Source organism: Lipophrys pholis (assembly GCF_963383615.2).
Source record: "Lipophrys pholis genome assembly, chromosome: 4".
Taxonomy (NCBI): domain Eukaryota; kingdom Metazoa; phylum Chordata; class Actinopteri; order Blenniiformes; family Blenniidae; genus Lipophrys; species Lipophrys pholis.
Window position 1 is genome coordinate 28,869,024 of NC_137637.1, and position 27,197 is coordinate 28,896,220.

At 41.8% G+C, this 27,197-nt stretch overlaps 1 protein-coding gene across 1 annotated transcript; it reads left to right on the forward strand.

Moving 5' to 3' along the window:
- Positions 1 to 2,187: 2,187 nt before the first annotated feature.
- Positions 2,188 to 22,587, forward strand: slc2a1b (solute carrier family 2 member 1b). Its single transcript, XM_080461895.1, has 10 exons — positions 2,188 to 2,647; positions 13,601 to 13,696; positions 17,277 to 17,437; positions 17,795 to 18,035; positions 18,160 to 18,322; positions 19,453 to 19,640; positions 19,756 to 19,860; positions 20,094 to 20,195; positions 20,315 to 20,518; positions 21,018 to 22,587. The coding sequence occupies exons 1-10, from the start codon at positions 2,633 to 2,635 to the stop codon at positions 21,216 to 21,218; spliced, it is 1,476 nt and encodes a 491-aa protein (XP_080318021.1). The 5' UTR covers positions 2,188 to 2,632; the 3' UTR covers positions 21,219 to 22,587.
- Positions 22,588 to 27,197: the final 4,610 nt, after the last annotated feature.

The following is a 27,197-nucleotide window of genomic DNA, read 5'->3' on the forward strand; positions in this document are numbered from 1 at the left end:
TTGGTGATTTAAGTTTAAAAGTTAATATATTCTATTGAGGTATTGGATGAAATAAAGCAGTCCGCTTAACACACAAGGATGTCATGGCTTCGAATACACAAAATACACCTTTATTGAGCTCAAAAACTGTGACGCCCGAGTTCATCAGAACCACATATTATAATATTCTACTGCATATGTTATCAGCCCTTTGACAAACTGTGACCCAGCTTCACAGTCTTTAACCCCCCCCAATCTTAACTTGGTTGAAGATGAGTGGATGTGGCGGTTAATAATTGAATGGTGTCCTTTTACAGCTTAGTCTTTTTAGTTTTAGTCACATACTTTTGGTATAATGGTTTGGTTGCTGCTCACATGGTATTGTTTTATTGCAAGGCAGCTGAAACTTTTGATCAATCGATCAGATAATCAGCTTTTCAGAGTGTTCGCTTCAGCTTAACAGTGAAATCGTTAACAGCAATGAACTGCGATTATTGCTGCCTGAAGACCTGAGGGCTTCAAAACGTGTTGATACTTTTAAAAGGAAAATAAACAACTTATTTTTTGGGATTAAATCTGGCTTTAAGTTAAGTTTGATTTATGATTATACGATTATACAATGATAATGCAAGTTGAATTTCACCATTCACCAGGGAGAACATGCAAACCCACAGCTTGGTAAATGATACATAATGGTGTTAAAGTGAAAATGTCCCTCGCAAGTTATTAAAGAGGATGCATTGCGATGGGATAAAGATGAAATAATGAAGACTAAAAACAATATTGTGAAGTAGATGTTAGCAGCGGTTGCCTCCAGCACTACAGTGGATCTCCTCTTCCTCCTCCTCCCCCTCTGCTCCTCTGTGTGTCGGACGCCAAACGTAGGGTGCATCCTAAAAGTCCCTCCTATCTCCTTTCCTATTTATTTTTCCTTCACCCCGGAAGTGTTTCAGTGGCGGCCATGATAAGGAACGTCCGAATCCTCAATGAGCTGAGGAAAGGAGGCTCAACGCTTCCTTTAGAGCCTCCTTCAGCCGAGGAAACACTGATGCATCCTTTATCAAAAGAGACCAGATCATGCTGCCCCACAATTCCTTGAAGCGACAACATTTAATATGAATATTATACAGAAGTTGTAAAATAAAAATAGTGAAGTAAACTTTTTTGTGTAGCAGTTTGCATTGGTTATTTATTCACCCGGCGGCCTCTTTTCCTTTGATTTCAATTCAAACATTGTGATATTTGACATTATATCAGCATTTAGAAGCGCACAAGAAAGTGTTATAAATGCTTTTTTTGTAGTCCATTTTTGGAAATTTGTAGTTTTTTTCACCACGGATGACGTCACTAACCTGTACTGCCATCACATTATTATTAGAACAATGCATTTATGGACATAGACTGGAACTGTGTTTGGCTACTGCCCAGGAAATACTTTGTAAACAATAAGATTCGAGAGGTATGCCTGAAGATTTTACATCGATGTCACCCTGTAAACAATGTAATTTCAAAATTTCGTCTAAATGTAGATCCTCTGTACTTATTCTGTCATAACGCTGAAGAATCAATGTGTTTTGGGACTGCTCTCATACTCAAATATTCTGGAACGGCAAAATGTGAATGGAAAGCTTAATATGGACATACCATTTGATACAAAATGTGTTATTTTTGGTATTTATGAAAAAGAAAACATAAAAAAAATCCTTTGTGATAAACTTGATCTTACTATTGACAAAATATCATGTACACTGCTCTAAATTTCCCAACCAGCAACCTAAATTCATAGAATTCAAATCACATTTACCCTCATAATCACTTCACCATCTCTAAAGCTGTGAAGACCAAATAACTTTGTATTGAATTTGAACTGTAAATTGTACATAGAATTATTTTCGCTCTCTCGTTCTGTGATTTTTTTTTATACCTGTATATAAATGACTGACGTGAAAGCCGACTTTTGTATTTATATATAATTCTAGCCTCTTGCTGTGTTAATGTCAACTTTTGTACATTGTATTTATAAAAAAAACTTAAAAAAAAAAATCTCTGTTGAGAGCTGCTTTTGTCAATGAGTACGACAATTAAAAAGTTAATATATAAAAAAAAAAATAGGAAAGGAGATAGGAGGGACTATTCGGATGGACCGACAGTCATTGGCTGCTCTGGAGGACGGGCCTCCGGCTCAGGGACACACCCCGCACACAAATTGCGTCAGCAACAATATATTAGCCGTGACAAGACTCACGTCCCAGAAGAGCAGTTTCCATAGGCTGGACGGGGTATTTTTTGGGGTATTTTTTTTTTTTTTTTTAAAAAACACCCTGTAAGACTTCACACATCCACGACGTGACGACGCTCAGAAGACCGACGACGACAGCGACGCCACGCACGAGCGAGCGGAACAGAGCGGAACCCCCATCATCCGGCTTTTTTTTTTTTTTTTAAAGAAAGAGATCCATCTTTTAGACCAAAAATAAGAGAACTTTAGTGGAGTTTGTGTTTTTCTCAGCGGGAAAAAAACTCCTCAAGATGAGCCGTTTCTGAACGAAACCAGCGGGACCGCCAGAGGAAGTTCTACCATCGCCACACACACACACACACAAAAAAAGACAAAAGGTTTCCCATTTAAAGAGCCTCCATCGCCGCAGCAGCCATGGACTCCGGAAAGGTATTTATATTGTTTATTTACCGGAGTGTTTCAGTCTTCTCAGACCTGTCCGGTCCGCCGGTGCTCGCCTGTCAGTGAGCCGCGGGGTTCAGCGGGTTCACGGCGTTTTAACCGGGGTTGGGGAGGCGCGTGCACGTGGAGCGATGATACAGCTAAAATTCACGGTCGCGCTTGTTTATCCACAAACGTCCCGCAAACACTGAAAAGTCACCAATCTTAACCCACTTCCCAGCGTTTTGGTGCCAATTCGTGCACTCCGTATCGTTTTATCTGCAACCCACCGTACGTGCCCACGCACCAGTGTTTGGGTTGATGCTGCTTTAAGTCTCCCAAGCGAGAGTAAAAGTTTAAAGTGGTGTATTGCATTTCCATGTCCTCATGTTGGATTCGGTGTGTCGCGTGTCTCCCGCCTCGTGTTCATGCGTGTGTTTGGGGATGTGATGCGCCGCTGTGTCACGGCAGGCTGTTGTTAAGGTGGTCTCTCCAGGAAGAAACGCTCTCACTAAACTTTTACCAAACCCACTCGTCTTTACTCTGACCAGGAGGGTTTAGAGGCGCTCCAGACCAGCAGCACGACAAGGAAATGTTAAAGTATTCTGGGAATAGTTCATATAGTAGTGGTCACATTAGTGAAGCTTTCCTCCGCGTGCTACCTAAAATTCTCAAAATACAATAGTATTGTGTAATTTAACAATATGCAGGTGCTCTCCTACTTTCATACTACAAAAATGGGAAAACTTTCACCTTGTTATTGTAAATCATCGTAATACTTGGTTTCAGAAGTATTTCAAACTCAGGAAAAGGAAGTATTTAATACACTGCTGAGTGATGGTGTCCTGAAAAAAACAAAACGAAGTATATAATCAAACATCGTGTCAAAGGGAACGTTACAATAGTGTTTATGTTGGTGTAATACATATTAAGCAGGCTTATGTTTACAATTCCAACCCATTTAAAAAGTAAACAAATCCTGCACGAGTTCACTTTATCCTCTCAAGCACTGCTCTGATTAAACTATCAAAGGAGAAAATGCAGAAATGACCAAACACTCCTGATTTAGGGTGAACTGACAGAAGCCTGAGGAGAATTCTTAGGGTTTGAAAACCTTAAGTTTGAAATGTACTTAAATTCTTGAAATGTAACAAATAACATAATAATTTCAATTATTATTACCCCAGTAGTGTGAAATAAAAAAAAGCAATTTGAGGTTTTAGATACTTTTCAGCATGTTTACCAGTTTTATCTTCATTAATACATAATTTGGTAAAGTAATCTAACGATGTGGCCAACATAATTTTATTTTGATGACTGCTTCAGTATTTTCTAAAATGTCAATTGTATTGGACTTTTATCTCTAATCTGCGATGCTTCATCAGTTTGTTTATCAAAGCAGGCATCATAAAGAGGATATACATGCTCATGGGTTGTTTTCAGTCCATTATGATGCTCGAACATACATCTACAACTGTCAATAACAAAAATATAGCAAACATTTTGGAGGCAGGAAGAAACGCACATGGCTTAAAAAATAACTAAGACGTGGAAATTTAGTGACACTGCCTTTCCAATCAATTTTAAGCTCAGACGGTTATTCAGAATAAAAACGGAAGATCGACATCATCCTCAGCAAGCAGCCACCTTTATAGTAATAGTAACCCAGTGGCATCTATTGAGTTTTACTACTAAACTGTGAGGTTCATTCTTAAGGAAGAGAACGAGACTTATCTGTAGCCTGATAATCATGTCGCCGTCCTGTTGTGGCTTATATTCAAAGTGTGCGAGCAGCACAGTGAGACACGTATGCAAATACCCTCCACTCGTCTTCCTCCCCCGACTCTTATCACTGATGTGAGGGCAGTTAAACCCAGCAGAGCAGCACGGGACGGCTCAGTCTGACACGGTGGCCTTAAAATGCTGCTCCGTCTCCCCACACTATTTTTCACCGTGTCCTGAATTGGCCTATCAGACGACGGAGAGGTGGCGCTATCAAGTGATGGGAATAGTTCTCAATGTTCCCACTTCCCACTGTGACACCAACACAGCATATTTTCAAGGAGGGTGAGAGCCCACCGAGCGAATGCTCCCCCCCCCCCCCCCCTCGCCAGGCTGCTCACTCCTACTTTGTGTTTTCTTGCGTCCAGCAGTGCTGGAACTGTTTGTGTGTGCGTCTCCGCAGTTGTGCACCGGATAATCGAAATCTCGTGGTCGGGATTTTCATACCTGGGTAGTACTTACCACTTGCGCGGCTTTGTGCAGATGAATCGCACAAAGTAAGTGTGCTATGGTCAGTTGAGAGCGAGCCACGCGACGACACTGCACGATACACTTTCATGAATTAGAATACGGACGTTTTATTTACTGTGCATTCGTTGCCAGTGCAGCGATTGTTTCACAAAGGTGTGGCCCCGTTAGTCGCACATAATAGATGAGAGTAATGGGTTCACCATTTGTCCCAAGTCCAAATTAAAATATGTATATACACAGTACTCTCAAGACGTCCATGCTGACTGAGTGCACATTCCTTCCCTGCACTTCTTCGATGGCAAGATTCCCAAATACCAAGTTTGTTTTGGAGTCAAGACTCTCCTGAGTCCTGGATGAAAAAAGCAATCTAATTACTTCCCATGCCTACAGATGACCTGCTCTGTTTTGATGGAGACCCTTAAAGTCGTAATACCCGACCGCCTCAACTGCAGGTATTTTGATTGGGAGTCCGGAGCCTCACATTGTGCAGCCTTAATTGCGTCGTCTTAATGCCGCTCAATCCTCCCGCCTGCTTGGAAGACTGTCCAGTGCTTTACTTCAACGTGCATGACTACTTTCCCTCAATATGTCTTATCGCATAGCTGTCAGCCCGCTTTTAATGAGTCATAATGAGGCTTTGCTGCAGATTAAGAGATCGGGGAGGATTTTAATTGAGATGAAGGGGGAAGCAAAAGTGCATGTTTGATTCGCTTTCCGTGGCGTACATCTTAGTTGGATGATTTCCTCGTCTGGCCGGTTCAACGCTTGCTGCTGGACGACAGCGTGCCTCTGGGCTTCTTGTTGAACCGAGCTCCGATTCAAAAAGTGACATCAAAAAGAAGGGCTGCTTTCATGATGGGGGTTCCGCCTCGTCTCCGCACGCGTTCGCTCTCTGACGGCGCTGCAGATACATACAGTTTGTCTCGTTCAGGCGGATGCACTTTGACACACTGATGGCAACTTTTGAGTTTTCCTCCTCCACTTTTACTCGTCATTGTATGAAACACTGAATCCCTTTTATGAATAGTATCGAGCAGTAACACTGCCTTTCATGTCGTGGTACTAAAACACTTCGAAATTTAATGATACAACTCCTTCAACAGCTTTTGACAAAAGTAAGTTTTGAACTCTTGAGCGTCTATTCATATGACAAATCCCCCAAAACATATTTTTTTCTTTTATTCTACTTCAGTGTTTGTGATCATCATCACATTGAGCCATTTATTAATATATAAAGAGTTAATCACTGATCATTGTTAAATCTAACGTCAGTCTATTCCTCCCTTATTATATACTATACTATATATAGTATATATATCTCTCTCTATATATATACATATATTTTAAAAAAGCAAGTGGTTACATTCTTCTTTTACTCCAATGTTATGGCATGCTGTGAGCTGCTGTGTCATCACAGTCCTATTGTTTTCACTGACAAGACAAAGTTGCCCGTAAACAGAGCACGCCTAAAAATACGCCTTATCCGATCCCATGGTGATTGTTCCTCCTGAAACACGAGACACTGAAGCACCTTTACGTTGACTTCACCAACAGTATCTCATTATCATACAAGTAAACTGTCTTTCACTTCTGAGGCCACACACACACATTTTAGAGTGTAAATCAGTTGAACCGGGCTGATTGTCCATTCTTCTTAACCCGCAGTGACACGGCAGAAAGCGCCGATCATTAAAGATGTATTGTCCTCGGTCCCGTTCTGGTTATGCCTTGGACACCTTGAGCACAAAGTTACAAGGAAGCACTCTAATCAGATGGCCGAACTTCCTCAACTGGCTAATCTCAGTGACGACTGGTGGTCGTCGGCCTGCAGAGACGGCTCATTCCAATCGTTATTATCTCATTGTTATACCTGTGACCCAAAGTTCACGACCTAAGGCGAGGGCTTTACACCATACTCAGCCCCCTCCTCACCTCAACTACACTTCAACACAACTCTTGTTGAAGGTCGTTGATTTCTGGAAACCGGAGGAAGATTTACAGAAACACAATGCCCTTGTAAGGCCTTACAATTCTATCTCGTCTTCCACAAAGGTTTTACTTATAAGCCAGAAAAAGAAAAAAAAAGAACTGGTGAAACGTTCCAGTATTCCTGATTTCAAAGCTTAAATCAAGTCAGAGTAAGTATCCTCAGCAAGAGTTCACTTCACTGCGTCAGCGTTTCGCTTGCTGCTCAGAAGGCAGCGCTCCTAAAAGGTCAAAAGAGGCACAATATAAATTTGGGCAGCGTCCTCTCCGGGCAGGATGTGGCGTCAGGGGAGGGGGAGGGCCGCTCTCAGCTGTGTAAGCCGAGCCCGAGGAGGTGACGTGAGGAGGGACGTGATGGCAGCAGCGTAGGCCAGGCTCACGAATCTGGCACACGGAGAGACAAGGAGGGAACGCAAACCCGGCAAAGTGCTGCCTTGTTGACCGTCTTTTCTGAGTTGTTTTTTTTACAAGAACGTCTCAATGAGTCACAAACTGTTGAACTTATTAAGGCTCGTACAGAAAGAGTCACATCCCAGCAAATCCTGTCACGGTAGAATTTAAATAATTCTGCGCTTTAGAGAGACGTGTTTGCACTTTTTGCTCCATCGTGTTTATGCGGCATCTTTAATTAGCTGATATGTTTCAGTATGAAACTTAAAATGAAAAACAAAATTTTATTAAATTTTTTTTTTCCCCAACAATAACTCTAGTTAATTGAAGTAGTTTACTTTTATTGAGTAACATTTAATTGTAGGGCTTTGTGTTGGTCCCTCTAGTCACGTAGCTAAACACATGCGAACCGATGACGTAAATGTTTTTTTTTTTTTCTTAAATAAATTGACTATTGGCTTTACTTTACTCCACAGAAATGTTTGCAGCACTTTTCCCCCTGTGGTTAATCGTTTTTTTTTTTTTCTCCTATAGTAGGTATTTTCTTGAATAAATTAATTTACCATGATGCCACCGTTTAAACAAAATAAAAAAAAATCTGCACCACTGCTGCTTTGGAGCCATTTGTTTAGAGTTAGAGAAGATCTTTTGGGGAAAACCACAGTTTAGTTTTCACATGCTTTCGTCAGTATATAAACCTCTGTGATGGTGAATTTGTGTTTTTTTTTGTTACCCCCCCCCCCCCCCCCCCCCCCACGATCCCTGCGTGTCTACATACGTAAGTTCGCGGGTCCTTTTATGGAGCCTGCTGTGTCGTCGACTCGTTTCCAAAGGAATGCAGTGCACACAAAAACAAATGCTCACTGTAGAGATAGACTTATATGCAGAGTTCAATTCCCAAACTTTATTCTTCATAAGCTTAAGTATTAATAGATGCATTTCATTGAACAGAGTCACAGTAAAAATGTTGAGTTCTTCAATGGTTAACGACAGAGGATCCAGAATATGTTCAGTTGACTTAGATGTTTTGACCTTATACTTAAATGGTGTTTGGATGTTGGCTCAAGCATAGATGTGAAATAAGTGGTTTATTTTTTGCTGTTGCACACGTCCCGATTTGGATAGAACTCCTCCACCCTCTCTGATTCATTTCCTTATTATGCTGCATTGTCTTAATTCCAGTGAAAAGTGTCGCGGTTTGGCTGCGTGACACACGAACAAGTTGCTATGACCGATTTGAAGGGAGGTGGTGTGTGAATATCTACAGACCAGCTCACGTTCAATAAGAAGAGAAGAAGCGTTGACTTTTATTTGATGCAAGCTCATGTCCTGCTTTACTTTTCACGTGCAAAAAGGGAAGAGTTGCATGGCTGGGTCCAGTCAAAGTTCAGAGAGTCTTCTGGATGGGAGGTGGAGATATAAGAAATAGATATAGCTTCATTCACACTGTCTCTTTGTGCCAGGGGTGTCAAACTTGGAACCCTTGGGACAGAACCAGCCCCTTGGAAGGGACATTTCAACACGATTCTTAACTGCGAAGTTTAAAAAGAAAAAAATACAATCGTAGTTTCTTTTTTTTTTTTTGTAATTTCTCCAAGAAACCTGTCCAAGAGGTCAGTGATGAAGCTGTGCAAGCCCGTAAAGTAGCATTCGCTTCAAACCCAAACTTGTGAGGGTGATTTGGTGAAATACAAGGCTGCAGATATAATGTGCCCTCTCTTACAAAAGCCCTGCAGAGGACATGATACCAGATGTGTTTGGGGATCTGGAAAAGCTCCTGAAGCACAAAGTCCAATCATTGGTTGCCTTATTGAGATGTGACCAATTTCAAAGCCACAAATGGAAAATATGACATTTGGACATTTCACAGTATTTTGTGCCAGTACTCTTCAGTTGAATAAAAATAAATAAATAAATAAATAATATTTTTGATGTTACAGCTTTTCGTTTAAAAAAATTCAAGTTGTTCATTTGGAGTTGTTTTTTTGTAGGGTTATTATTTGTTCATTTTATCACTGGTCTGGCCTACTTGGCTGTCTAACCATGAACTTAAATTTGTAGACACTAATGGTAAATGCCTAAGAAAACCCACAAAATCCTCTTAACATGAATTGTCGAATGTTTTTTTTTTTTGTTTTTTTTACTACAGCCAGTTAGTTTAAGGCAAACCAATGTGCCTAACAAGATCCAAATCTGAATGTAGATCTCAACAGCTTGATGCCAGTCTCTTGTTAACAGGCAGCTGAGCCAACAAACACTATAAACTCATTTGGAAATGTAAACACAACCAGAAGCTCCTGATACGTTGAACATAACCTCTTATCCTTGAGTTAAGAGACAGAGGACGCAGTGGGGCGGTCACTGGAAGTGGCTTCATGGTTCCAATCATAAAATAGTTTTATTGGGTGTGACTATTGTTTCTGCAGTGAGGAAGTCACGTATTATGCTGTCTTGTTCCTGTATATGCCAAACTGTAATAGAACCGTCTACGTGTTTTTATTATTTTACAGAGGAAGAAGGACAACTGAGGATTTGATGATATTTAAATGAGTCAGTGGTATGGGACATACTGTGTCGGTGTAAATGTACTTCTAAAAACTCTAAAAACATACCTATTTACTCAGATTTGCATATACTCCTTTTTAAGAAAAGTCTTAGGTATTTTGGACTTTTTTTTTCTTTTTTTTTTTTTCTTTTATAAATACAAAAAGTATTTGCACCCTGAAGCCAGGTTGACGGAATGTAGGTTACAGGTAAGGCTGTGGGTTTCTTTTCACTTCAACACACACACTGATGTCCCAACTGTTTGCAGCTGGATTTAAACATCCACATGCAATAGAGCTTTGTTTGCGACTGATTCCTGCTATTCCCAAAGGAAAGTGAGTCCAGAGACGACCTCTCTCACAAGGGGAATGACAGGATTTCACTGTTTATCGTGGAAAAAACAGCTGGTAGATCTCTGCAGCCTCGTGTGGTTTTTCTTGCATAACAGCTTCTGGACCTCATCTATTCTGGTCGGTCTTCTTATTGGCACCGATGCTAATTTAATGCCACTTCCCACAATACCAAACGTGTGCGTGTGCGTGTGTGTGTGTTTACGTACTGGTTCTGAACAGTCCTGTTACGGACTTGATGACCCTCCAAACTAGAGATCCTATTGGTTCAGAAGCGAAGGTGGGTCTGCCAGTGTCTGTAACCGGGCCCATTTTTACAGTGAGCCGAGATGAAGTAACAGACTTCACAAACACACACAAGGATATGTTTCTCTCTCTCTTTTTCTTTTTTTTTTTGCTCTTCCTCCTCCTCCTCATCAGCCCTGGGAGGAGCTTCCCATGAAGGGACTTAGCCACACAAATCCTTTCTTTTTTAGAGCGCCGGTGGCAGTTTGATTATATTGAAAAAGGGACATTTTCAATCCTTTTTTAAATAGTTTCTTAAGTCTGTGCTCCAAGTGAAACATGCAAGAGCTGTTTTGATTCCTCATGCTTTGGGAAACTTTATGTAAATTCCAGACAATCTGCCCGTGGGTGGAAGACAGACTTTGAAACCAGTAATAATTACTTTTAGTGACTTCAATGATGCTTATATGAAAGGTGAAGCTGATTTCCCATCAGCTCAACAGTCATATGTTTTCAAGTAGTTCTTTTCACGACAGTCTCAGACATTGTTGAAGAGTGAAAAGGTGCTTTTTGTAATTTCCTACCCATCATAACTTCAAATGAGTGCTAAATACTTCCATTTAAAAACAGATTACCATATTTTTTTGTCTTTTACTGACTTAAGAATCAAGATACCCGATTTATTCCCTGAGAAGTTCATGTAAAAACAACCATAAAAACTTAGATAAAAGTTATAACCTATAAAAACATCATAGCATAAGAAACAAAAGGACACATAAACCACATAATAAATATCATAAATACAGTAAATACCCACCCAGAGTCCTCATATAAAGTGCATTGTGGTCTCAAGAATTAGCAATCCTCATTTTATTTGTACTTTTTTATGTTATCGAAATCATTATTACTCGCTTTCTTTCAGTTCTCACACAAACATACAGCAGCCGGAGAAGAAGCTAAAGTCTTTAAATTTCGACTTCGTTTTCAACGAATAATATAAATAGTTAATTTTGCAGACTGTAGTATTTATTGACATATCAGCAGTGTGTTAATTCAGGCATGTTTCATTTTGAGACACTGGCTATTGGTTTACTCTGTTGATGAAAGGACTGGACAGACCGGTTAGACTGAACCATTCAACCGGTAACAGCAGAGGACAGTGCTACGGGGAAAAACAAAACAGAAAACTCAACAATTATTTGATCGTAACTGATCTGGAAACGCAAAGCGAGGTCTGGTTGAATCTTGTTTCCTGTAGAATTTGGCAGCAACGGTGTGAGCTGATCCACCCAGCCTGTTTGGTGTCAACAGTCCAAGCCTGACGGTGGTGGTGGGGAATGTTTCCCTGGCACTTTTTGCCCCTCTTAATGCCAGTTAGTCATGGTTTGCCCCAGGCAGGGTACCATTCACCATACCCGTTCTTCCATGGACAGCTTTGGCTGCTTCCAGACAGAAGGTCTTCAAGAACCGGTTTAATGAACTTAACAATAAAAAAAAAACTTCAGTGACCTCCTGAGTCGTCTTGTCTGAAGTCCGTAGAAGATCTCAGTGATGAATGAGAAAGTCACAGTAATACACTATGTACAGGGTAAACTGGGTTCATTGGTATGTGGTTGCATGAGTAGTGTCTGGTGGATGCAAAATGTCTCAACACATTTTTGTTTCAGTGCCGGGGACAAGAGGAAGCCAGACACACTTCAGGTTGACCTTTTGTTTTTGCTTTATTTTTATAAAAAAAATTAAATAAATCATCATCTGTGAAATCAGACCCTGCCTGCGCTTCTTCAAAAGACGCGATAACCTGAAATTATCTCCATTTAATTTGCACTAAGATGTTCTCCCGTCGAGTTTTGCTGCCTGTTTTATAAAGAAACAGGCGACGACCAACCTTGCGAAGGCATTTGCTGCCATAATATGAGGAAGCTATCTGGTGTGAATCACAGGACTCAAGGAAAAACATTAATAATCCAGACAAGATGACTTATTGTGAGATATAAAAGATTGAAGTGGCAAACCTCTGCGTTGCCTGTTCTTCGATTTAACCCACACAATGTTTACTTTATTGACAATACATGTGATTATGTAATGCACTTCTTGTGTAATGTCAAAGATTCTTTGGATTGTTCTCTGTCAGACACTCGGTATTTGCCTGTTTTACCACCAGTATGAGTAGAAGTGGTTCTTGCTTATATGTGCATAGAAAAAGAAAAAAAAAAGACTATTAAAAGAAACGTATATGAAAAACAGAGGTATGTAGTAGCTGGAGGCCTGAGAGGAGGAAACAGACAGTGAAATGCTCTGCACTGGCTTATTAACTTTTTGGTATGAGGAAAATCTGTTCTAATCTACTTGGCTCTGCGGAGATCAAGTTTAAAATGAGCTTTGTAATAACAGTTTGGGGAACCCAGACAAAAACAGACCCGGGACCATCCTGGACCTGTGTCACGGGGCGGGTTGACTTTACTGGATCGCTCTTGCGAGTAAAACCGGAGACTCCCTGAGACCCGAACACATTTACTGAAGCCAGAGCCCAGCTTCGCTGTAAACACACTCCTTCGTCCTTAGTTTCTTTGAAGGTATATTTAACTATTGTCCTATTAAATCGCAATGTCTTTACAAAACATGTGAGACATCACGGCTACTGGAAGTCGAGGCTGAAGGTGATAATGTTGTTAATGATTCCACATCTTTAAGGTTGCAGTGAAGAGGGCTGAATGATGTGTGCTCTCAGCCAAAGAAACAGGAGTTAACAGAAATAACACAGTTGCTCCTATATGGACACAACTACTTTGGCTGATCCCCAAAACTAACAGTTGATTGCGTGAAGAGGACACATAGAGACTCTCCGACACTTTTCACATTCGACCAAAGTATTGAGTAACAAACCCACAGGAACTTAAGTGATTATGCTCATTTCATATTAGAACAACTAAAAAAAAAGTCAGTCTGTGGCGCTGGTAAACACTGGGTGCATTGTGCTGAAAACTGGCAGTAATTTCATTTCCAGTCCGTCAACCAATATCTGTGAGAACTTTCAGTCAAGGAAGCTGTCGGCCAACTGGAAAGGTGATCCTGGTGTTGATCAGATTATTTGCCCTCGTTGGACAAGTGAATACGTTTTTTTTTTTTTTTTTTTTGTCTGCTTGGTAAAAGGATGAGTAAACTGGTCATGGCTTCACTGACTATACCCCTTCCTCTGTTTGCTCTATTACAGCAAATAACCTTCCCGTTGATGATGACTGTTGGAGCGGCTGTGATTGGCTCCCTGCAGTTTGGCTACAACACGGGCGTCATCAATGCACCGCAGAAGGTAAGTCGTCGCACACTCGCTTGCCGCCTAAATATTTACATATAATACGAGGGAGTTTTTAACGACTCGTGTTGCTCACCAAAATGCAAAGCTACTGGTTCCGTCAACTCGTCCTAGAGCTCACAGTTCCCAGAGAACTTGACAGAAAATGGAGAGTCTGGGGTGGAAGGTGAGATAATAATAGCTGCATTCAGACCACGGTCCAAGGACAACTGTGTTAACAGACTGCACAAAGGAGTGTGTCTATGCCCAAAGATGGACCTGTCCTGACCAGCAGCCGACCGGGAAACACTTCAGCAATGAAATGTAGAGGACATTAAAAGTAGGTAGACAAGTCACCTCTCCCCATAAGACAACAAGCTTATAGAAAAGCGGTTTTCCTGACCCCCTGAAGAGTAAAAGCTCCGGTGTTTTTTTATTAACAGACAGGTATAGTAAAGAAACTCATCTCCTGGGGAATGTGCACATTGCATGGTGTGTTCATAACAACTGTGCGTTGGTCTGAACACGCCCTATAGCCATACAGCTGTCTCCTCAAAGGTCACAGGTGTGTCTTGTGTTTACCTCTGGTATACACCGAGGCCGCCGTGTCCCGAAGACTGACTCGCAAAAAAGAGCTTCTTTTTTTTCTGGACGATGATCATGCATATTCTAAATTAGACTGAACTGCTGCCTGTCATCGCGCTGTAAAGTGGAACGACAACACTTCTAATATTAAAAAAAAAAAAAAAAAAAAAAAAAGTAGTAATTAGACAGTCGCGAGGAAAGATATTGTTTAGCATGAGAGACGGCTCACAAAAAGCCTCCATTTCTTTCTTTTTTTCTCATTTAGTTTTCCCCCCCTGACACTTCCAGTATTGCTGAAATGTGTCCTTTATGGCCTGGACACGCTCTACATCACATTATGCAATCGTGCATTTTGCGTCAGAAACATGGCGGCGGGTGTTAGTGTGGCACGTTCACAATAATATCAGCACGTGTTGGGCTTCATGCTCAGCCTTGTGAGTGGATCAGCGAGGGGCTGTGGACTTAGAGGGGGGGGGCGGTGAAAATGTGGTCTGTAACACAGTGGACTTGTGTGAACCTGTCCAACCAACTCTCCCCTTCATAATCTCCAACCTTAGTCTCGGACACATACACACATACACACATGCACACACACACACACACACACACACACACACACACACACACACACACACACACACACCAGCAATTTCAGGTCTAAGTACGTGGTTATTAGTTAAGAACTTGAGGCCGCTCAACACGGGCTTTTAATCCTGCATTATGAGGGCTTCTGAGGCAAATTTCTCTCAAGCAGACTTTTATCGTGCGGAACAGCACTTTAGATCATCACCAGCACTTTTCTCCTGGTGCTTGTGTGTTTGAAGGCTGCAGTGATGCTGCTGTTGGTGACGGAGGCCATGCGCTGATTAGATATGCTATTTCAAGGGCCTTTTCCTGAACGCTGCCGCTGTTCTCCACGTCTGCCCGATCGACGCTTCCAACTCTAAACGTAGTAAAAGAAGTGCCAACGGGGCTTTTATCTATGTTTTATTCAAGTTCAACGTAAATACTTTTTTTTTTTTTTTTTCCTATCATGTCAGGCTGTTCCTTTTGAAACGACACTTGTTTTATAAAATGTATCACATGTGCGTGTTATCTGGAATATTACGCATCTACATACTTTCAAAAAAAAAAAACTTCTTTGTGAAAGAAACTTATCATGCTCCACAAAAAAAAACCCAGTTGGAAATACTTTTATTTTCTAAGTGCTCACCTTGACCTGGACGCCATCCAGCTCCGAAGCCTGCAACTTGCTGACAGTCCGGCGTCATATGAATAGACAGCCTGTTACATTGTGTATTTGGAGTCAGCTGGGCTGTGCAATCATTTGGGAGTAAAACTGCAAGAGAGATTGGAAAGCATTAATGGTTCTTCTGAAGGCCACTCTTATAGTTTTTTATATATATATATATATATATATAACATTAGTTTGGCTCATATATAGGATTTATTCATACCCCTGGATCTAACGTATAAAATAAGTGCTTTCAGTGGTGAATACATATACTTATCACCTTGATCTGCAGCTTTATTAGAGTTTTACAGAACATCTTATAATAGCCATCATCATCATCATCATCGTTTGTGGAGAAGATCCAATGTTTTCAGTGTGAGAGCGACTGTCTGCCGGGCACCAGATGGAAAATAATTGAAGTAATAGCTGAAAATCTGAGTCGCAGAGGAGGATGATATTGCGACTAGATTTAAAGTGAGTGAGTATTTTCAGATTAATCTTTTGGCAAAGTCAAACGTAAATGGGTTTAATACTTTAAATGGTGAAATGATTTACTTCAAGTGGTTCAGACACTGACTTAGATGATGGGTTGGCACTGCTCCATTATATTGTGTATCACAGTGCTTGTATATGTACAAAGATAGAGTTGGCTTCCTCTAAAAAAAAAGCAGGTCTAAAGGGTAGATGTGATGGGATGAAGGTCAGGGGCGCAGTACACTATAAGATAACATGCTTGGAATATCACCAGGCGAGGTCTTGTGAGTGTAAGTTGATAGTGGATGTGACCCGTGCTCCATGTTCAACGGTATCGGTACATCATTGCATACGTCTCCCGCCGCCATAGGAAAGTGCTTTACGACAGGCTCATCAGGACACTGCTGATCTTTCCATCCACATGCTGTCATTAAGATCCAGAACATGAAGCTCCTAACTAGTTGGGATCACGTCCAAGCGTTCAAAGCAAGTGTGTGCGTGATGTTTCATCACTGCAGAAGCACCTGACGGGACCTGACGTGGTCAGAGACATATTGGTTGCAGCTGAGGTGGTGACCTTTCTGAATCATGTTAGTTGTCACCATGACGCACACATGAACCGACGCCAGCAGAGCTGGATGAAACCCAGTCACCTCTGCTGAGCGTTTCTCAACACAGCCGGGAGATGATGTGACACACAGCGGGGAGGGGGAAGGAAACCTGACACCTGGCTGGTCAACTTCCTGGTCACCAGCAAGTGGAAAATGATTGCACGTGCTGCCACCTGCTGGACTCACACAGTAATGGCTGCGTTCAGGCCAGCACGGAGAAAACGTCCAGCATGATGGGCTTATGTAACGATCACATTTACACTTTTTTAATCTTGATTTTCCATTTTGAAAGAAGCACATGGTTCTAATTCTTTTTAACAGGGAGGGTGAAGTCGGAACTGACAGCCACTTCATTAAGTACAGTCACACAATTTGAGGTGATCCAGAGCTAATGCAGTTTAGTTCTCTATGAAATAATCAGAGAGTTTTTATTAATTCTCTAGGATAATTGTTGTTGTTGTTGAAGTGGACATTCATGTTTCCACTTTTTGGAGAAAAAAAACCCAGATACAGTGTGTACTGTCTAATTGGAATTTAACATATCGGTGAAATAAAACCTATTTTACAATCTGAAGCTAAACTGAACCGTATTATAGCAGGGGTGTAGTTCTGGGTCACATTTAATAGTAACAAGTTTACCGAATACAATGACTTGTTGCAGTTTTGTAACAAAATGTGTCTTTCCGTTTGGCAGACCATTGAGAAATTCATCAACGAGACGTGGTCTGAACGTTACAATGAACACATCACCCAAGGCTCCCTCACAGCCGTCTGGTCTGTCTCCGTCGCCATCTTCTCTGTTGGAGGCATCTTTGGCTCCTTCTCTGTCGGACTCTTTGTCAACCGCCTGGGAAGGTACGTGATCAACCAAATACTGAAGTACACCTGCAGTTTTTTAATCATTCGCACATTTCTGAATGTATTAATTAGAGGTTGGTACTAAATGAATACATATGTAATTTCCCAGCTTAATAAAGGTAATTGATCTTGGACTAACTCTTCAAGGGTATAATATTATTTATTCAGAGTTGACTGTTTAGACATAAATTATATCAACAAAGTTAAAAAACAGAAAATATCACAAGAATATCAAACCTATTCTGTTGAAATGTCACAGTTGACTTATTTCACTGAGAGTGACCGTGTCGGCGGGCTCTTTTTCTGAATGAAAGGTTTCAAACGTAACTCAGTCTCGCTCTTCGATTCCTGCAGGCGGAACTCAATGCTCATGGCGAACGTCTTGGCCTTTATCGCGGCCGCCCTGATGGGATTTTCCAAGCTGGCCGCCTCCTGGGAAATGCTGATCATTGGCCGTTTTGTGATCGGCCTCTACTCCGGCCTCTCCACGGGTTTTGTGCCCATGTACGTCGGCGAAGTGTCCCCAACAGCCCTGCGAGGAGCCCTGGGCACCCTGCACCAGCTGGGTATCGTCCTCGGCATCCTCATTGCACAGGTGGGTGCACAGAAGTTGTTTCTTTACATGCCGCCGTCACCGTGACCTCACAGCACATCCGTGCGATGTTGCAAATGCACGAGTCGTAGCAGACGCTTCATTCCTTTTTGCGGGTTTATTTCAGGTATTTGGCATGACGAGCATCATGGGAAATGATGAGTTGTGGCCGCTCCTCTTGGGCTTCACCTTCATCCCGGCTGTAATTCAATGCGTCCTGCTGCCTCTCTGCCCGGAAAGTCCCCGCTTCCTGCTCATCAATAAGAACGAAGAGAACAAGGCCAAGAATGGTGAGTTCACACACATACACAAGCATGCAGTGACGTAATGTATTCCCTCGCCGCTACACCTAACCTTCAGCACCATGTGCTTAACTTGAACTACGTATTATAGGTATTTAAAGTAATGTAAAGTCTGAGGCGATAACCTTTCTAAAATGTATCGATACATTCACCTAATTGGCGCGAGAAAGCTGCGCCTCAAATAGTCTAAAAGAATGCTTAATCGTGTAAAAATACATCAAATTAAACAAAAGAACCTCAGCTACAAGAATCCCCAAAACAACATCATCAAACAATTAACAAAATAACAGCATCAGCCAACTTGCCATGCACACAAACTCTGAGTATGATAGTATAAGGATGAGTACTTGTTCAGCAGAAACCTAAAGTATAGACTCTATATAGTATAGACAAAAGGTTAATGGAAGGAAAATACAATATATTAGCAATTTTTGCTCGATTAGTTGGTCAAACATACTGAAAAATCTGTCATTTTTCTTTCCTTCTATTATTTAGAGTGTTAATTCGACACAGAAATAATGGGTTCTAATAAAACGCAAAATTATCACTTTGCATCTGCTGCCGTTTTAGTTGCTGCTTTAATATACCTGCGGTTTTATCTATACAATACTGCCTTAACAACTTACTGTCAGCAGGCCTTCCACTGTATATAACCTGTATATAAGTTACTCTTGTTAATCTGCCGCTCTTTCCCATCTAATTGCTCCTCGGGGATAAATAACGTTTTTTTTTTTTCCCCGATTCTAACAAGCACCCCTCCACCAGCTAATAAAACAGTCCGGTGAACAAGTTAACAAACATATGTGTGGACCTTTTTTTTTTTTTGTTTGTTTGTTTGTTTGCTAATCTTATTCCAGAAAATGTAAAGCTGAAATATAGCACATAAACATTTGGATGCGTTGTAAATATTAAGCAAATCCAGGGTGGATTTGGAGTTTGATTGCTGGAAAAGACCTAATGAAAGTTACAGCACAGGAACAGATAAGCAGAATAAACCTGGAAAAAGCATTCAGTATGTATGTGCACAGAAAGACGGATGTCATTAAAGCAGCTTGACAGATCGGAGCTATAAATGCCTCCTATATCTTTTTCTTCTTCTTCTTCCAAACACATTTCAGTGTTGAAGAAGCTCCGGGGCACCACGGACGTGAGCGCTGACATGCAGGAGATGAAGGAGGAAAGCCGGCAGATGATGAGGGAGAAGAAGGTGACCATCCTGGAGCTTTTCCGCTCGCCTCTCTACCGTCAGCCCCTCATGGTCGCCGTCATCCTGCAGCTCTCCCAGCAGCTGTCTGGAATCAACGCTGTGAGTCTCACGAGCCGCGCCGTCACGTTGACGCCTCCTCCGGAGCGATGTCCGAATACAAACCGTGATGGGGGGAGATTTTTTTTCAGTCGGCTGCCTTTGTTCTACTTTTCAGATATTCTACTACTCGACTCGGATCTTTGAAAAAGCCGGAGTGGCGCAGCCCGTCTACGCCACCATCGGAGCCGGAGCAGTCAACACGGCGTTCACTGTCGTGTCGGTAAGTTTGAGCGTTTCAGAACCAAGTCGTTCTCACAGTCGGGATCAAAAAGAATCTTTGCTCTTCTCAGAAATTAAACTCATAAGGTGGGGGCAAATGCTGAGAAACTCTGAATGATTGTATTCCAAATGTTGGAATTATCAATCCAACTCATACACTTTCAAAGCTGTGACACTAAATGTATGTTTGATGCATTATTACTGACAATTGATTTTCCTCCGTTCCCCGTGCAGCTGTTTGTGGTGGAGCGCGCTGGACGCAGATCTTTGCACCTGCTGGGCCTGCTGGGAATGGCTGGATCTGCCGTCCTGATGACTATTGCTTTAGCCCTGCTGGTAGGTGTATTGTTAAAACAAAAAAAAAAAAAACACCACAATCCTCAATGTCTTATGACCGGGAAATGCCATAATGACTCGACTATTAACTCTTGTTTTCTGGTCCCGTGTTCTTGCAGGACCAATACAAATGGATGTCGTATTTGAGCATCGTCGCCATTTTTTCCTTCGTCGCCTTCTTTGAGATTGGACCGGGTCCCATCCCCTGGTTCATCGTGGCCGAGTTGTTCTCGCAGGGCCCCAGGCCGTCGGCCATGGCTGTAGCTGGGTTCTCCAACTGGACCGCCAACTTCATCGTAGGAATGGCCTTCCAGTATGTGGAGGTGAGCTGGTTGAAAACGACTGCAGGCGTTTATGATGAGATCGCCCCGCGCTGCCTCGCCTCGGCAGTTTTTCTCATTATGTGGCGAAAACATCCCGAAGTCACAAAGCTGCCGTTTTCCCCCCGCCGAGCCGATTTACAACAGCGAGTTCTTTAACGCTTTATCATTGAAATCTTTGTAGTACTAGTTCCGATGTGTCCAAATTTGATATATTATGTAAATTTAAAGCAGACTTTTTTCTTCTTTTTTTTTTTTTTTTTGGTCTGGGATGAAATCTGGGCGCATCCCAAGAAAATAATGCCGGCAATAGATAAGTGAAGGCAAAGAGCTCCTTCATGCTTAAGAGCTGTCAAACGTTGAATTAAGAACTTTAAGTAATGAGAGTCTTAGAATCATCAAGAACAAAAAAAACTGAAAAATGCGCCAGCTAAACGTTCCCACTGTCCGATCATTGGCGCCACTAAATAACCGCTCCCTTTCTCCTTGTGTCTCTTCGCAGGAGTTGTGCGGCCCTTACGTGTTTGTCATCTTCACTGTGCTGCTGCTCGTCTTTTTCATCTTCACCTACTTCAAAGTGCCAGAGACCAAGGGCCGGACGTTTGACGAGATTTCGGCTGGCTTTCGCCAGACGGCTGCTCCGGGGGGAGAGAAGCACTCGCCGGAGGAGCTGAACAGCCTGGGAGCCGACTCTCAGCTCTGAGCCGCCGTCGCTTAAACTTTTCTAACAAACTCTTTCTCAGGCCGCCCGGGGAGTGGGGTGGGCGGGGGGGTCGATGGGGGGAGGGGGGAGGCGAGCGAGAGTGAGAGCGGTCTGCTGACTAGAGATAGACAGATCCACTGGTAGAATAACTTTTCACACTGTCACCACATTTCGGGCGTCATTACCAAACGCAAAAAGAGAGCGGCGTGGCTCTCCAATCATGACGTCCTCGACTGCTCCTCTCATGTCACCCAAAGAAAGGAGAACTTGATGGGCACTGTGTCGCCTGGTGGATGTGGAGGGTTGAGGATCGACGGGTGAAAAAAAGTTTCTCTTGTTAATCTTTTTTCTTTTTAAAGATATCTTTTTAAGGAAGGAAAAATTGTTTCCGTATCAATCAAAACCAGCCTTTTTAAAAAAAACAAAAACACTCACACACAAAAAGAAAAGCCTCTTTTCACCGAGTGTGTCACCGATATGTGCTTTCACTCTGTGTCCACACAGTGAGTTTGTTTTTATCTGGTGAAGGAGTGCTGTAACCGCAGAAAGAAAAGGTCACTGTGCAAAAACCCTTGTTTTTTGTTTAGTTTTTTTTGTTGTTGTTTATTATACTGTAATGCTGTATTACTGTAGCCTTAGCACTGTAGACGCTGCGCAGCTCTGCTGTTTCTGTCCACCAGATGGCGCACTGGATTTAAAAAAAAAAAAAAAGAAAAGAAAAAGTCTCAGTGCTCCACTGGTGTTGTACTTTTTTCAGAGAAAGTTACTGAGTACACAAACTGTGATAAGTTGTTTTAGTATCCATAATAAAATGTATTAGATTAGCAGTAGAATGCCATAAATTATATAAATATATATTTGTTACCTATTTTACAATTGTATTCCATTTTATTTTTTTTTCCTTAGGGAAATATTTTTGTGCTTAAAATGTAATAGTCCTTCATCTTTTTAGAAGACAAAACCACATTCAATTGGAATAATGACAAATAATTCTCAATTTTCTGCATTTACACATTGTTTTAGTTGAAATGAGGAGAACTGTATCTGCCAGAATCAGGACTGAAGTGCTGAACTCCGCGCCCCACTCACTACCTATAGCCACGAAAAAGAAAAGAAGCCTGTCTCACAGAAAAGGTTAAAAAAAATAACTAAACATTTGTGAGTTTGAGTGGCCGTAATGAAAACAATCAGGCCTCTCGGGCCGTTTCTGGTCAGAGTGGTCTGATCTGCACTGAGAGCTTGTGAGATTACCGGCAAGAGCTTCCAGTTTAAAGCTTGAGAACCTTGTCTGTCCCTCCGTGACAAATACGGAGCATCTTCAGAAGAATGAAAGAAAGGAAAAGAAGAAAAAAGAAAAAATCATGAGGACCAAAATGAATGTCAGTCTATCTTTTTTTCTGTTTTTCATTATCCTGAAAGCGCTCCTCGCTCACGCTCGGTAGTCGTTGCACTTCTTATTGTCCGCCGCGTGTCCCAGGAGACGGGACGCTTGTTGCAGTGCCGCAGGGTCTTGTGCTGTATTCTTCTTTCTCTCGGTTCTACTCGTCTTCCACTCCGGCTCACGTTGCCTTCGCCGCAGAAGTCGCTGTCTTATCGCTGCTGTGTCACTTGTTGAGCCTGTCCTCTCTTCGAACGCCTCGTTGTTTTTTTGGGGGGGGGGGGGGGGGGGGGGGAGTTATCGTTTATTTTTTAGCCGCACTTTATTGTTCACGGTGATATATATCTCTGGAAAAACACGCCGAGGTGTTTTTTAATTCGCTATTATCATTCACATCATTGGGATCGTTGTTACTAAATAGAGACTGTAGTACTGCTGATCAACTACTTGATGCTTCGAAACGCGTGTGCGCAAATGTATCAGTGGTTTCGATCTGTCGGGGTCTTGTGTGTGCACACGGTAACGATAACGTCCGAATCAAAACCAGTCATTGAACACCTTTTTAATCATTCCAGAATAGAATTGGTTGTCAGTTTTGTGTGTCATGGGGTCTTTACAGTGCGTAACTTGTTATTTTATGGGCTAGCACTGAAGCATCCACTCTTTTTTTTTTTTTTTTTTTTTAATTTAATAATATTCGTGCATGGTTTTCACATGTCTTCACCAGCAAAAAAAATGAAACATTTATTGGCACCAAAACATGCACCTCCTCATACAAGCTGATGTTAAAAAATTTTTTTTTTTAAAACCGACGATATTTTATGTACATACATTCACAATTCTGTCTGGGCATCGAGTCCTTCATGTTGCCTGTCGCCTTTGAAATCTCATGACACCGTTTGGTGGTTGAAACACCGGACGATGTAAATATGAACACACTCAAGCCTCCTTCACTCAAAGATTTGAAAACGTTGTGCTTCTAGAGGGTTTACCGTTGATAAGTTATGAGCACCATAGATCTGTACCTTTTTTTTTTACAGGCATTTCTAGACTCCTGTCGCCTTCTGATTTGATACCTGACACTATTGTTGACGCCTAATAATACCATAATAAGTTTATTTCAGAATTTACACTTAAGGGTTGTTTTCAGTAGTGTTTTCATGTTAGTGCACAGAGCATATTCTAGCGTTTGTAATAATGGAAAGAAAAAAAAAAAAAGACATCTGTGTGTATGGTGTTGGAGTGCTCCCTCTGTAGGGGAAACACACATTGTGATGGCTGGTGCCATGAATGATTTAAAGGAAGAATAAAAGAGATCATGCATACGGACTGGGAGTTTGACGCGTCCAGTTTGTGACTCGATGTGTAAATGAAGCCTAAACTAATATGATTTATTTCCGCGGAAGCAGCTGGTGCGCTCTTGTAAACACAACTTTTGACATGTTTAACCCCCCCCCCTTTCAAGTTTAATTGGCAAAGGTTTATTTACACGCCCAGCATACGTGGGAGTGGGAGAAGCATTCATTTACGGCTATCACACCTTTTCAGTCCTCACATTGATTTGCACTGAGACCTGAGGGAAATATCCGACTGCAGATGTTGGGAGTTCACGATCTTCTGACTGCACTCTGATGTTTCTCAGGATAGTATCGAGTGTTAGTTTTTTTTTTGGTTTTATTTTGTTTTCCCAGCAGGGAAGCAGTCACTCCTCGTGTCACGGAGGCAGCAAATGAATTCTGATTGAAATGGGAACATCTGAGAAACGATGAATTCAAAGACACGGGAAGAGGGGTTATGATTAAGATGACAAGTTGTGATGCAGAGACATATTGCTGCAAAAAAAAATACCAAACCTTTGATTTCAGAATTGCTTTACAGTGAAAACATCATAATGATGTGTCCTTATATACACCGAAGCATGTCTTCTTTCTTCACTTTATTTCTTCACTCCTCCTGCTTCTCATAGTAAAGTCAACCACGACTATGAATATTGCATACAGTCATACGAAAATATATTCCGCTGCTGAGATTCTTTCATTTGTCACCCTAAAATAGTGGGTTTAATCACCTTTTTTAAAAAGTTTTTCCAAAATTAAACCAAACATAGAATATTGGATATTTCTTTTTGAACTACTGTTTGTTGAGATTTAGTTTCTAATGCAAAAAAAACATTTTATGTATATATATATATATATATATATATATATGTGGCTGAATAGAATATCATCATCACTGCAACAATTCATAAAGCTAATCCACTTGTGTTACATTTCCAGTAACCGGTAACAATAATCAGTTACTCATTTTTGAGTTTTGTGTTAATACATTTCACGAGGTGGTAATATAGTCCTGATACTGTAAAAACAAGATCCATGCATCCATCTCCTCTGGCTTTATCCAACTTAAGGTCAGCGGTCGGCTGAAGTTGATCCTGACTGACGTGTGCAAAAAAAAGAAAAAGAAAGATGGGCTCATCACAGTACAACTACACACACAAACATTAACACCCATAGTCAAGTTGAAGACGTTAATTCACTTAACAAGCCTGTCTGGACTTGTAGGGAAAAGTCTTAACAAGCCCAGGATTGATTCAAGAGATCCTCACGCTGTGGTGTACCAACCACTCAACATCTGGAAGATAAATAAAGTCGACATAAAGCACTTCTGCATTTTAAATGAACAAAATAAAAAGACACAGGCATGCGTCATGCAGGAAGGTTCTTCAAACTCAGAATATTCAGTCGCAGTAAAATAAGGTGTTTACCATGTGCTGCTGCAAAAGGTGAGTTACAGAGAACTCTGTTCAAACAGGTTTCCAAAGGAATCGAAGGAGTGCGATGATTATCGACAGCCCGACTGGCAGAGATGCGATTGCCTGGGCTTCAAAGAAATCTTTGAAGAAGGCATCACTCCGCTGAATCTACAATCTCTCGCCTCGCCTCAACAGCGTTGGCCACCGATCTCTCTTATCATTGTATAGAAATGAAACCTGTTACGCAACAATTACGGCGCCAGAAAAGCAAAATGTTAAGTTGGGTAAACACGTTCTCCTGGCTTCTCCCTACGCGGAGGTCAGTGAGGAGAAAGTAAAGCGCTACTGATCTCCATGGGTGACGTCCGGATGATTGAGATTGTGGTTATCATTTCTCCAGACATGCTTCACTTCACTCATATCCTCCAGGGGTGTATTAGCGGCAGAAGCATTGTCACACCTCTGCTCCTCTCGGCCGACTCCTTCTAAATCTCAGCATCTCAATCTGTTATTTTCCGTTTAGCCGATACACTTTATCCCGCGATCCACCTGCAAACATTACAGTGTAATAGGCTGTTACACTTTGTGACATTTCAGGTTTAAATTGTTTGCAAAAAAAAAAGAAACTAACACATTTTAAATGTCTTGCGCTCTGTGAATTTCAAACAATTCTCAAGGTCACCGAGAGCCACGCGCAGACTAATGAGATACAGGAGAGGACCTGGCAAACGGTGGCATTTGAATATGTTTGATCATGTCCTGCCACATGAGTGTTTGTAGCCCGGGCAGATAGTGAGCGAGGGAGAACCTCCGAGGCGGAAGAAAGCAGAAAACGCCCTCAGTACACGGGACCTGTGGCGCCACCCTCCATATCTGCCCTGCTACTCGTACATATAAAACCAGCCCCTCCTTGACGGGCGGGATCAAACAGTTCAAAGGCATGTTTGCTGTTAAATATGACTGTGACGCGGCGTTGCATCGTGTCCTGACATTATTGATTTTAGAGGGAGGGAAAGAAGGGCTGGGCTGAAAATCCTCACGCGGGGGAGGGGTGGGGGTGGGGGGTGTTTGCCATACACAAGGTTGGCCGACCCTTATTAAAAAGCAAATTTACACAATTTCCACGGATTACCTCAGACTCATGCATGTGTAATTGTTATGACCGGAGCTGGAGCCGGCCCGTTTGATTGTCTTCTTTGTTCCCTGATCCTACGAACACAGCTTTGTTCTGTGAAACATATCATCCCTGCAGCTTTTATTTGACTGAAAAATGAAAAATATAGCTCCACTCATATTGTTAGAAAAAACCCCAAAATGGCTCGGGCCTAATCTGCTACCTTGAATTAATTTGAAAGAAAATTGTGCAGTTGGGGGGGGTGGGGGATCATCAGGCTTTAAAACAACTGACATGTGCATTATGTAAGCATGCGCTGGAAAATCAATAGCGAGGCCTCTGCGGCTGATATTTTATACATTCAGTTTCGGTGCTGTCTGAAATCCCACACAGAGAGTCCACAAGCCACCAACTCCCAGCTGTGAGACAAATGACGAGGATTTAACCAATGATGACGATGAGACACACAGGAAATCGATACGCGAATGTAGATGAGGAGAGACGTGTGTCAAGTCCAATGATTGTTGACTAAATCCTGACAGAGCATTTCAGAGCAGTCAGATTAAAAAGAAGAAAAAAGAAAAAGACTAGAGCAATAGTGCACGTCTCTGTGGAGCCGCATCGCCGACCTTTCGGTGACCTCGTGGCATATGAGCAGTGGGAGCGGCTTTAATGGCTCACTGGTGTGTGTCTTAAAGTGTGAAAAAAGCAAAGCCGTAAACAGTACGGCATCGC

Excerpts from the sequence above, each read along its gene's own strand:
- slc2a1b (XM_080461895.1), top strand. Across the intron at positions 18,036-18,159 it reads TCGGCATCCTCATTGCACAG|GTATTTGGCATGACGAGCAT; the intron begins GTGGGTGCACAG and ends GGTTTATTTCAG. Across the intron at positions 19,641-19,755 it reads AGCTGTCTGGAATCAACGCT|ATATTCTACTACTCGACTCG; the intron begins GTGAGTCTCACG and ends TCTACTTTTCAG.